Raw genomic sequence first — 11,604 nt, 5'->3', positions numbered from 1 at the left:
GAGACATGATGGGGCAGCGTCACTATAAGTTTCCAAAGGTGTTTGATGGGCTTCGGTAGCAGATTCCTTCAAATCAAGCAACAAAAGCAATGAATAACGAAAATCAATTTTGACCGTTCCGTAATGGGCGTCTATATACGCTGAATCGAATTTAACCGTTGCGTTCATTGATACCTCGCACTACATTATCATTCCCATGAATAGAATCGCTGATCGAAATACATGCAGGCAATTATTGCATATAAATATACTTTGGATAAATAAATGGGCGATAATACGCTTTGTTAAATAGCTCATCGAATAAAATGTGTCAAATTGCATAAAATATTTTAAATATATTATAGTAAATAAATATAAAAAATAAAAAAAACTTGTATTGAAATTTATTAAAAGTATTCGATAATAATAAAATTTAAAATTTGAAAATATAAAATAAAAGATGAAACTCAGAGGATCTCCATGCTTGTGCGTTTAATACTCAAGTCAGGTTTACAGGAAAGCCGATCGTCTTCGTTGCTAATGCTTTAAAACTTTTTTTTTTATATCTCTGACTAAATAAATTACAATAATACATAATTAATAATAACAATGAAACGATAACGAGTTACATTTGCTATCCAGTGTATCGTTGGTTATCGTTTTTTGATACGCATACATGTATCAGGCATATCAGGTAGCAGTGTTCCTTTCTAAACAATACACAATCTGATGTCTAACTAGCAAACCATTACCGAGAGAAGAGAGATGAGAAAGATGAAGTAATCAAATGGTAGATAATTAAAAGTGTTACACTATAAGCTATTGATAATAAAAATATGAAAAGTTCCTGAGATTTTCCTACCATTTTTTTTTACTTAGTAAATATATTTAAAAAAATTTCTTGCCGTATCTTGTTATTTAGTTGCCTTTGTGTTTTTTTTTTTTTTTTTTTTTTTTTTTTTTTTCTGCACCAAATTGCAGTAGCGAGCTGATTCTCTTTGATTTTGCTTAAGTTTGCTTTTGTAGTGCTTCTCTTTCTCATTTATTAAAGCAATATCATAAATATATATATGCTCTTTGCTCTATACTCACAAGAGGCGCCCATTAATGCAATGCCCATTGCGTATGTAAGTGTAAACTTGTGAAAATTTTGACTATTAATAATATGTTAACACACAACAGATATTTATTTATTCTATTTATTAAGATTCAAAGACATGTTACTGTTAGTCTATAATAAATGGTTTTTGCGTATTGACGCTGAACGCTGAGATTAAATAAAACGTTTTTTTTATAAAAGAATAACGTAAAAATACAAATATATATTAAAAAATTGTAAACAACGCTAACAAAAACATCGCAGAAGGAGGTAATTAATTAAATATTAATTTTAAATAAATAAAATTAAATTAAAATAATTTTAATAATAATTGATTTGATTTCGAAACATTTGAATATTACGCTAAACCGAATCCGTTTACTTTACTTAATTACTTAAGTGTAATTACAATAAGTGTACAATATGCGTTATGCGATATGCGATATGCGATATGCGATATGTAAAACTCAACGTTAATGAAATGAATAATGTTTAATAACTTACCGCACTTACTGTTTATTAAATCTTTTCCAGTGCTTCGTTAATATATGCGATTCTTTTTTTTTTTTTTTTTTTTTTTTTTTTTTTTTTGGTTTGCTTGCTTGTATACTGCCTTTTGACAATAATAATTATACCGGTATGCTCAGTTCATTACTTCCTTTAAAATCGAAGAGAGTGATTCTATGCAGATTAGAGAGCGAACATATTTTTTTTATCTTCATCACCAACTAATTGACCTTGAGAAAGAAGAGAAGTCTTCAACAAATTATGATAATTACGAGTGCACACGCACACACACACACACGCACATACACACATATAGATAATAGTAATAATAAAAATTTTATATTGTGAATGGACCCATAGGTCGATTGGCTGGTTGATTGTTTCGCTTCAATTGTCCGCAGTAAAAAGAAATTTTAACACCAGGTGTGTGCTTTTTCCAATGCAGCATTTTGAGAATGTAATCGAATTTTTGCAAATAGACAAACAGACGGACATGGATAAAACGATTGATTATGAACGTTGACTAGCTTATACTAACATCGGTGAAGTTGTAAGATTTTTTATACACAGTCGTAGATATATGCTCTGTAACGTATTTTCCTAAGAAACTATACATATTTTATTAGTTTTGTAGATTACGTTATTTATATTATGAGGTTTGCGCGCTTAAGTAGGATGCATTGCGAATACCTTACATCTTAGACTCAGCGTAAGAATAAATTAACTCAATGTCATTTAGATTGTATCAACATTTCTTTTCAATGCACACATAAACACATTCACATAATTATTTTTTTGTTCGTCGAGTGCAAAGCATTCGACTTAAATTAATTTAACAATTCTTTGTTCTTGTTGTGTTCATGATTTTTGCTTTTATCAATTGTTTAATAATGACTGCAATTTCTTTAGCTTTTGTTGTTAGGTTTTCTTTATAAAAGAGCGCAAATCTTTTGTCTTTTATTTTGAGTATTTATTTTATATTTCATACTCTTTAAAAAAAAACAAAAAAAAGACAAAACTCTTGCATTGCATCGAGAGCAAACTACTTATCTTAAATCTCGTCTTATTGTTGTTTGTGTGTAAGCGCTGCAAGGCTTATTCGCTTAGTATTTATTGTAAGTTAATAAAACGAACTGAAAGAAGAAATAACTGTCATGGGCACTGTCGCTGACATCGACGCAAATAGATCAGCGCAAAAGAGAGGAAATAACTTGATACCTTTAAGAAATCTAAACTTTATTCAGTTATTACTCCTGACATAATCTTGATTTGCCTGAATGAATTAGCCTATCTATATTAGAATTGCTTATACGAGCTTGCAACATTTTTAATCGAAAAAAAAAAAAACAACCTTAGTCTCATCCATATGCCTCCATGTCTTTCGATAAGCATCACATGACGGAAATGAGAAGCTATCAGCTTCAATCTAATCTAGCGATAGCGACAAGATATTACAAGAAGTTCCAAACACAAGTTAATGTCTTGTTATCATAATCCATCAAATTAAAATAAATCAAAATGAATCCAAGCGCCCATTATTTGAAGACACCAAACTCGATTTGGGGGTCAGCGATTGAAAAATTCATTAATTACATTATTATCAGGCGCCAATGTGGTATTCGCTTGACCTTAAAGACTTTGAATTTAAAATTATATAACATGAACGACATTGATATTGCTTGAGGGCAAAAAATGAAAATGAAATTAGTGAAGAATTCCTTGTAAAAGATGAATGAGTTAAGATGAGGTTTGGGCGTAAGAGTTTTGGTGCGGAAAACCTTGAAAGAATGAATAATAGATTTTTAAAAATTCCAAAAATATCAAAATAATTGAACAAACAATTAAAAATAACCGAAACCTGATTGTGAACAAGTTTGATATGAACATATATATATATATATACATATCGATTAAATTATTCCAAGAGTTGATTTTGTTTTATTATCCGAAAAACAGAAAAATACTGAGTGTAATCGGTAGAGATTAATTAAGACTAGAAATATTGAAGAGAAAAATATATGTACATACATATGCATAAATCTAAATATAGAAATTATTAAAGTGTAACTTCATTTTAGTGGATAGTTGCGCCAAAATAAAAAATCATTTTGAAACTAGTATGAAAACCTTTTTACGATGGATCTGGCGTTTTTGCTGCTGTTTCCGGTTGTTGTGGGCTTTCTTCTAATATTACGGGGTTCGTAGTGGCCGTATATGAAACTAGTTTGACGTTTGGATTATCAGGAACAGAGCTGGCCCACTTTTGTACGTCGGCTTCAAAGGTGACTGTTTTGCTTGCCTGATTAAAAAAAAAAAAAAGAAAAAAAAAAAACCAAAACAAGTAAAAGAACAACAACTCGTATTTAGTTACTGTCAACAATATACCTTTGCTATGGCAACATCCGTTAACGCTTCGGCCATTAATAAACTATTGATAGAGCTATTTAAATCGGTGGGATTATGTTCGCTTTCGAAGTATTTTCGCAATGTGGTCTTTATTCTATAGACAATGGAAATAAATTTATTTATATTTGTTTTTTTTATTTTTTTTTTTTATTATTAAGGATAAATTTTAAATTTACTCTTCCTCAGATGCGTCTTTTTTCAATCCCTTTTTCATTCCCTCACGTTCCAAGTCGATACGCATTAGAAATGCTTCGATAATACTAAGAGGTTCTTCTGCTGGAGCATTTGTACAAGTTTTCTCATCAATTGCACACGAGACTCTAGCCAGCTCGAACGCGACAGCATTGAAGTCTTCTTTACCATCAACTGCTTCTTGTATAGCACCAGGACAATAATTATCCATTACTAATTCCTTAATTTGTATTTGACGGGTCGCTGTAGCCACTGCAACATCTAAATGAATAAAACTTCTTTTACTCTTTGTTTCAAAAAAAAAAAAATTAGTTGGAGCTCTTTTACCATCGCAGTGATCAAATTTATCAAATTTAATACGACCGCATTTTTTTGCATTCGCACATGCCTTATATGATTCAGGTAACTCCACATCGTCCTGTAAATAACATTTTTCGATATTTCTTCTTCAATTAAATAAATAGCACAAAAGCACTGCATGGATTTATTATATTAACTTGTATGAAATAATTAATTAAAAATATCTTACATCAGGTTCTTCCTCGGCGTACAAATTCCGTATATTAGGCCCCTAATAATAGTAATAATAATTATAATAATAATGAAATAAATAAAAGGTGCCTCTTATACAATGTGCTTACGATATTCTAGTAAAAAAGTTTTATTTACCTTTTTTTTCGCTATAGGACAGGATGCATGTGGTTTCTTGGAAAATACATTTCCACATGATTTCTATCAAGTTATAAAAGAAATATATATAATTAAGGTTATGAAAGTGATTTCTAAATTAAAAACACTGTGGCTGACTTAATTAATTAACGTTTTGCGGGAAAATTCTATATAATATATCCGAGTAGCGGTTTGGATTGATACTCGTATACAAATACACGTAAACACATTTTTTATAACGCAATAAAGATTCCACCTTCGGTAGAAGGTACAAAGTTTTCATCACTTACCGAATCTTCCGGCTTAGATTGATTCGCTTGTGACGATGATTCAGCTGTCGTACCACCAGTGGCAGAAGATTGTCGTCCATGTATCAACTTAGACAGAATTTCCATTGTGATGCCTATTTTTTTAGCTATACTTTTGAAGATGTTTGGTTTATCTAATTCCTGCTCGCTTGGCGTTCTCGATGGACAAGGCGCACAAACATTTTCACCTTGAGCCTAAGTACATATTTATTGTATAACAATTTATTTCATTTTTGAATCGAAACTTTAACTGTTGCTTGCAATGAGGTCAATGTGAGGGCATGTAGCTAGCATTTACACTTACCAACGTCGATTTGTCTTCAGTACGTCTTTCTTTCTTTGGAATTTGATCAGGTGACATCTAGATTTAGAAAGCAATTAATGTACCACCAATTCTTATTTATATAAAACAACATCTCCCTCTGTCTCTCTCACCTGTAGATATGCCATTTGCTGTTCAGGGGCGTTTTCCAGGCATTCCGCATTCTGAATTAATATATTTATGAAATCGAAGAAGGAAAACTTACAGAAATATTCGCATAATACTTACTGGATGATAGGAGATTTCAGTTTCGCTGATGATAAGCTGCGGCATTGGATGAGGCCATGGCTGCATAAGAAATTTTAGTGTTTATTAAAACAGTTGTTATACAACGCGAATATGTTCCATTAAAATATCTTTAGAAAAATCTTAAAAATATAAATTCATAGTTAAACAATAAATGCGTAACGACTCGACTCGACTCGACTCGACTTGACTCGACTCAAATGTTTTGTAGATAAGTATTCTAAGATGGACGCCAAGTCAAAAAATCAGAAATGGGTGGAAGGTGGATTAAATGTATCAAAAAGGATTTCCCAGTTAACGCATACGATACAATAAAAATTGTATTTTTTTACACTCAACACATGTCTGCAATGAATGAACATTTTAATGGAGTTTTTGCATCTTAACGCGAAAAGTATGTCATATAGGTTTTCCCATTTCGTAGAGCTCTTATTATCGCTTAACACTGTTCATAATAAGATATGAAAGCGAAAGTCTGCTTATTCATGCAACAAAATTTCCTCAATATATAATATAGTGATGTGTATGAAATGCAATAAAAAAAAAAAAAAGATGAAAATCAAGAAAATTTTTGAAGCCATACCTGATATCGTGGTAACTCACGTATCTCATCTTCAAGAATTTCATCGAGTATAATGTGTTCGTCTGTATTAAGAGTTCGACCGAGATGATACACCGGATCATCTTCAAGTAAAGGCAAATTACGTAAACCTGCTATCCGTTGTTCTATCATTTCTTCGCATCCTGTTGCTCCCTGATTTTATAAATAAAAAACAAAAAAAAGCAAAAAAAAAAAAAATGGAAAGGAAATGAAATGAAAAAGTGTTTTATAAATAAATAACCATAGCGTTCAAAATTCTTGTTAGTCGAACTCTATTGCGTAGATTTAACATTTAGTTCTGGTAGAATTCACGTAAATATTATTTTTTTCGCGTTTGACAATTGTTTGAAAAACAATTAATAACTAACGTATATACCTGGTCAACGTCATAGGGGCCAGAAGGTTCCTCGTAAGCACCACGCGCGTTTGGACAAAAATTCTTTTGAAGATTAAGATGAAAAAGAAAAATACATTTAATAGTGATATGGGTTAACAAAAAGTAGCGAAATCATATTTTTATTACCGAAGAGGGATCTTCTTGGGCTTCACGTGACCTTCCACGAAGAACTGGCGATTCGCGTGCAGGCTGCTGAAAGAAAATGTATTTTTCAAATATATTTCAACTTAGATTATGTGGAAAAATATCGCGGGCACTTACATCTGATGGCTGAGGGCAAATTTTTAACTCCTGCGAATATATCAATGTTTTAATAAGTGGCTGTAACGAATAAAATTTGGTAAGGACCAAAACTTACATCTGTTGAACTTATGGGCGGCATAAAGTTTATAAAATCTTCGAGTGCCTGAAATAGAGGACACGCACATTTTTTTGTTAAGCTTTCAGAAGAAATGATTAAAAGTAAATTTCATTACCCCGATAAGTTGGTCTGCAACAATCCAGCCGGTATTATTACCATTAGGAGATTCCGACTACGCGATGGAAGAAAAACGAAATATTAAAAAGAACATTACCCTCTATGAAAAATTTCAAGTAGAGTTTATATTTACCCGTGAGGGGGGGTTGTCGGGGTTCGCTTTATTAGCAGGTGAAGATGCTTTACTACTTCCGGCCTATGAAAGATTAATTTGAATTAATTACTTAGGTAAATAGTATTCTTACGTATTTAAAACCTGATTGATCGGCGATGCCGCAACGGGACTTGCTTCGCTGCGTCCAGGTTCTCTTTGCGGAGAGGCAGCGCGCGATTTTTCGGTAACAAAATCACTAATAGATCGTGATGGTTCTGCTAGGACAATCTCAAGTGCCCGAAGTGCCGACTTTAACGTTTTAAAATTAATTTTCTGTTAAGCTAAGATCTATCGCAATTTCAAACCTGACTGCGTGTTTTGTCACCAGCACCTTCGTAAATTGGTAATTGTGTTTGTGGGCAAGTTGGTGCTGACCGAGGGGGAGAGGGTGAACGTCTGACAATTTGCCCAGCATAATTTTCCTTGGGGGTTCGCCCGCTTGACTGCAACATCGCCTTAATTATAAAACGCAAAGCAATACTCGTTTTAACATTTTACCTGTTCACGTGGTTTATCGCTTGAAAACTCAATAGCAGGTTGTCTTCCTCTATCTTCCTGTGGACGGGACTGCGTTGGCCCTTGGGGGAGAGGACAAGGGGAAGGCCTAGAACTTGTCTGAACATGGGATGTTTTAACTTTTTGTAAGCAGTAGAGTATTATATAAAGTATGCTTACGGCTGATTTGCTCTGAGGAGCTCCAATAGCCTGCAGTGGCTGTCTTCTAGCTAGTCCAGGACATGGTCCTCGTTCTCCCGTCTGCAAAAAATTTCTATCGGTTTTTGTAATCATAATAAAAATCATCAATAGAAACCTGGCTGCGTGATTTATCTCCAGATTCTTCGTAATATGGTTGAGGTCTTTGTGGTGTCTGAAGTGTTTGTGCAGAGGTGGGCACCATAAGCCGCATGGGGGTCTGGCCAGGAGTATGTGCAGGACTTCGACCGGGCTGTAATGGATTATATATAGTTAGTTACCTTTCTTAGAAAGACTCTTCGCCTTTGAAAAATTCGCTTGCTATTAACCTATTGAAAATCCTTACCTGTGGTAATGCGGGTTGGGCATCCATCGATCCAGAATAAAGCTCTATTAGTGGTTGACTTGGTGGTTTAACTCTAACTGTACGGCATTGAACGCTAGTTACTGGAAGCCCGTCTGTCGGTGTATAATATTTCTACAATAAATTTAATTGAAATTCAAAGGAAAAATAAAATTCTGCGTTGTTCTTACTTTGCCCTGACTTCTATGGTAGACATTATAAGGTATTTGCCCTCTAGCTCCGGGTGTTAATGGCGAATCACTTTTAACCTATTATGAGCATGTGTAAAAATGTCACACTTAAAATTTTATTACCGCAGAATATACGTATACCGTAGTCATAGAAGTGGTATGTCCAAAAACGCATTCACCTAGATTTCGCATTGCAGCAGAACGTCTTGGGGTCATCCCGCTGGGCGAAGGACACTCCTGCGAAAAATCAGTTTTGAGATAAAAAGCTTAAAATAATAGTAAAAATGTACTTGAGACGATTTAGGATAATCTGCAGCTTCGCCATATACATTACGTGCCCTTGCCGCTACGACTTGATCGTAGTTTGTAGGTGTTTCAAGTTTCGACTATAAAGAGAAAATACTTCCGAATCGACTAACAAAATCATAAAGGCATAATAAAATTCTTACACTTTTTGCTGCTGGCATAATGCCTGGAAGCAGCTTTTTCGACAATGAACCGTAGCCTGCTGGTGCTGCAAGTAGTCGGCCTCTTCCCTATGTAAAATAAAAAATTCTCCTTGATTCGTTTTTCTCATTAATGTCAACGATAATTGATCTTACGCCAGACGACATTGAAGCGGTTTTTACTCCTGCTATATGCGGTCTATAAGCAGCGCGTCCTCCTCTACCGGGGGGGGCATGATGAAGCCTGCTGCAAGTGATTCATTGTAAACATTCGAGAGTAATTTTTGGAAACAATATCATTTTACCTGTCTGCCATAGTAATCAATATTGGCCATAGGTGTATTGTAACTTCCGTACTATACCGATAAGATTAATTATTTATTTCTGTTATTTTCGCACTTACACGGTTTATGGGATCAAATTTGAACTTACCTCCGAAGATTGTACAGGCTATTTAATAAAAAAAAAGTATATGTAAAATATCATGCGTAAGATATGTTTAAAAAAATATTATACGAACCGTGGCCGGAATTGCACGATCAATTTGGCTACGATCTTCAGGTGTAGTTATGCTTGCATTTCTTCTAGTTTGCGGTGTACCCATTCGAGCAGGACGTCCTAAATTGGTACGCGTCGCATTATATATCGGATAGGAAGCCTTGGGACATTGTCTGGGCGGTGATGAGTCTCTTGAAGGAGGGGACATGTTCACAGGCGAATTACGGGATGCTGTCTAAAAAGTTGGATAATAGACGAAACACTATGTAATTTTTGATATAGAAATAAAATTTTTTAAGCGATCACTTTTAAAATTTTTTGCTTACTTGAGGAGTTGCCATATCAAAAATCCTGAGCTCTTCAGCAGTTAATTGTCGCCCCGGCGAATTATGAACCTCAACGGTAGTATCATTGTCAACTACGCAATTATCCTAAAGATAATTTTAAAATAACAATTAAAATAATTGCTTGCACAATAGCTTGCACAATATTTAAATATTTTCACCTTCCTTTGCGGGGAGCCACCAGCAGCACGGCTTCTCGTACCCTGGCCCATCTGAAATAAACTCATTGTAAAATATTTGAATTGAACAGTTGAAAACAGGTGTGCGCGCTTTCTATTTTTTACCTTAACGTACACTAAGAAATTACGCTGCTAAGAGATTAACAATGAAATTTTCAAAATCCAGTGCTTTTCGATATGCCTTCTAACTTACATCGACTTAACGCAAATTTACATACGTGAATGTGCGGTTTGAATTATAAATTTCTATTTCTCACAATAACTTTTTAAAATATAACGCAAAAATTTTCATAAATCTGCTGCTACCGAAACGTAAGAGATGCACTGTTTTATGGGTATTTTTTTTTTAAATATTTTTTTTTGTGTAGAAAATGTAAATTATTTAATGGATACGAAAAATTTTGATATTTGGATTGAAAATTTTATTTTTGATATTCGTATTTTTTTTTGGCATATACATATAAGACCAATGCTTCAAATAATTTTTCAAAAAATTTTCAAGACATTTCATAAAACTGCTTTCAAGTACATGTGCAATAATAATAATAACCAAAAGCAAAATAAGAATAACTAATAAAAAGTTAATGACAATCATTTAATCTAACAAGACCGCCTATTTTAGAAGGTAACATAAACTAATCAAGTCCAATAAGTGCATCCCTTTTTGGTACAAGGGTATGTTAACTTGACGAACTTGAAATAGACTCGTCTTTTCAGAATCGTTTTTCGATTTTGAATTTAGATTCATTTTCGCATTCTTAAGAATCTGTTAATAATTTTTCCTTTAATAGTTTAAACGGTATTACACGGCGTTTCCCAATCCACAAAAAATAGCGAACAGGCACCTATTTAGTATTCTGAAAGAGAAGACATCTTAATATCCCCGGATTTTACACATTGTTTTTTTTTTTTAAATAACCAATTTTTCAACCGTCATCCCATATATCTGGAACGCGGAAATGAGCGGAGAGAGAAGTGAGGTGAGAGACATATCGAATGGCCGCAACGTGCTGGGCGTATGCTCCATCGGTAATTGATATATACCTTCTCCGATTGACCACTCACTATAGCTACGGCCATAAATAAATTACAATCAAAGTATAGTCTCTTTAGGAAGTTTAGTTGCCATCGTTGGGTTATAAAAAAAGAAAAAATAAATAATTGGTGCTTGCATGTATTTCGATCAGCGATTCTATTCATGGGAATGATAATGTAGTGCGAGGTATCAATGAACGCAACGGTTAAATTCGATTCAGCGTATATAGACGCCCATTACGGAACGGTCAAAATTGATTTTCGTTATTCATTGCTTTTGTTGCTTGATTTGAAGGAATCTGCTACCGAAGCCCATCAAACACCTTTGGAAACTTATAGTGACGCTGCCCCATCATGTCTCCATTGTCGGTTGTGGTTTCAATGGTTTAAAAGTCGAGAATTCGACGTCAATGACAAAGAACGGCTTGGAGGACCAAAAAAATGCGAAGACAATAAATTGCAAGACTTATTGGACGAAAACCCAACTTAAGCTCTTAAAGAATGTTCGAGCAGTTTA

The 11,604-nt window shown here is 33.8% G+C and overlaps 4 protein-coding genes across 9 annotated transcripts in view; 1 reads left to right on the top strand and 3 right to left on the bottom strand.

The window, feature by feature from the left end:
* The first annotated feature begins 1,283 nt into the window (after positions 1 to 1,283).
* LOC119631401 (adenosine deaminase 2-like) overlaps positions 1,284 to 11,604 on the top strand; it is a 20,382-nt gene continuing 10,061 nt past the window's right edge. The window contains exon 1 of the mRNA XM_038023565.1: positions 1,284 to 1,348. The gene's annotated coding sequence lies outside the window, so the exon portion shown is untranslated. The remainder of the gene's footprint in view (positions 1,349 to 11,604) is intronic.
* Positions 3,482 to 7,212, bottom strand: LOC119631402. The gene is made up of 16 exons (XM_038023566.1): positions 7,203 to 7,212; positions 7,085 to 7,132; positions 6,988 to 7,017; positions 6,853 to 6,918; positions 6,706 to 6,768; positions 6,312 to 6,482; positions 5,711 to 5,770; positions 5,596 to 5,646; positions 5,465 to 5,521; positions 5,143 to 5,355; positions 4,853 to 4,915; positions 4,713 to 4,754; positions 4,511 to 4,601; positions 4,168 to 4,444; positions 3,971 to 4,085; positions 3,482 to 3,884 (listed from the first exon to the last, which is right to left on the bottom strand). Exons 2-16 carry the CDS (start codon positions 7,106 to 7,108, stop codon positions 3,717 to 3,719), a joined length of 1,491 nt encoding a protein of 496 aa, XP_037879494.1. The 5' UTR covers positions 7,109 to 7,132; positions 7,203 to 7,212; the 3' UTR covers positions 3,482 to 3,716.
* LOC119631403 (protein transport protein SEC31-like) lies at positions 6,686 to 8,464 on the bottom strand. The gene is made up of 7 exons (XM_038023567.1): positions 8,398 to 8,464; positions 8,170 to 8,304; positions 7,857 to 8,114; positions 7,664 to 7,801; positions 7,461 to 7,607; positions 7,338 to 7,400; positions 6,686 to 7,259 (listed from the first exon to the last, which is right to left on the bottom strand). The coding sequence occupies exons 1-7, from the start codon at positions 8,422 to 8,424 to the stop codon at positions 7,170 to 7,172; spliced, it is 858 nt and encodes a 285-aa protein (XP_037879495.1). The 5' UTR covers positions 8,425 to 8,464; the 3' UTR covers positions 6,686 to 7,169.
* LOC119631405 lies at positions 8,536 to 10,405 on the bottom strand. Of its 6 annotated transcripts, none has more exons than XR_005246652.1 (7): positions 10,035 to 10,405; positions 9,856 to 9,960; positions 9,552 to 9,764; positions 9,464 to 9,481; positions 9,337 to 9,387; positions 9,188 to 9,278; positions 8,740 to 9,121 (listed from the first exon to the last, which is right to left on the bottom strand). XR_005246652.1 is itself a non-coding variant. In XM_038023573.1 (7 exons), exons 2-7 carry the CDS (start codon positions 10,083 to 10,085, stop codon positions 9,252 to 9,254), a joined length of 465 nt encoding a protein of 154 aa, XP_037879501.1. In that variant the 5' UTR covers positions 10,158 to 10,405; the 3' UTR covers positions 8,740 to 9,251. The 6 variants fall into 6 exon arrangements, 5 of the variants coding, with proteins under 5 accessions (XP_037879496.1, XP_037879497.1, XP_037879501.1 ...); XM_038023573.1 differs by having other exon boundaries at positions 8,740 to 9,278; positions 10,035 to 10,085; positions 10,158 to 10,405; XM_038023568.1 differs by lacking the exons at positions 9,552 to 9,764; positions 9,856 to 9,960; positions 10,035 to 10,405 and adding an exon at positions 8,536 to 8,663 and having other exon boundaries at positions 8,727 to 8,822; positions 8,876 to 8,971; positions 9,035 to 9,121; positions 9,337 to 9,525.

The sequence above is a fragment of the Glossina fuscipes genome, unplaced genomic scaffold, assembly GCF_014805625.2.
Source record: "Glossina fuscipes isolate IAEA_lab_2018 unplaced genomic scaffold, Yale_Gfus_2 1, whole genome shotgun sequence".
NCBI lineage: Eukaryota > Metazoa > Arthropoda > Insecta > Diptera > Glossinidae > Glossina > Glossina fuscipes.
Note: the sequence above shows the minus strand (reverse complement) of the source record. Positions and strands in the feature narration are given on the sequence as shown.

Coding starts and splice junctions, on each gene's coding strand:
- LOC119631402 (XM_038023566.1), bottom strand. CDS start 7,108: ATGCCGCCCATAAGTTCAACAGAT. Junction 4,755..4,852: donor GTCCTATAGCGAAAAAAAAG/GTAAATAAAACT, acceptor TACTATTATTAG/GGGCCTAATATACGGAATTT. Junction 4,445..4,510: donor TAAATTTGATCACTGCGATG/GTAAAAGAGCTC, acceptor TTATTCATTTAG/ATGTTGCAGTGGCTACAGCG.
- LOC119631403 (XM_038023567.1), bottom strand. CDS start 8,424: ATGGATGCCCAACCCGCATTACCACAG. Junction 7,802..7,856: donor GCGATAAACCACGTGAACAG/GTAAAATGTTAA, acceptor GCGATGTTGCAG/TCAAGCGGGCGAACCCCCAA. Junction 7,260..7,337: donor CCGACAACCCCCCCTCACGG/GTAAATATAAAC, acceptor TCCATCGCGTAG/TCGGAATCTCCTAATGGTAA.
- LOC119631405 (XM_038023568.1), bottom strand. Junction 8,972..9,034: donor TTATGCCAGCAGCAAAAAGT/GTAAGAATTTTA, acceptor TTCTCTTTATAG/TCGAAACTTGAAACACCTAC. Junction 8,664..8,726: donor ATACCACTTCTATGACTACG/GTATACGTATAT, acceptor TGCTCATAATAG/GTTAAAAGTGATTCGCCATT.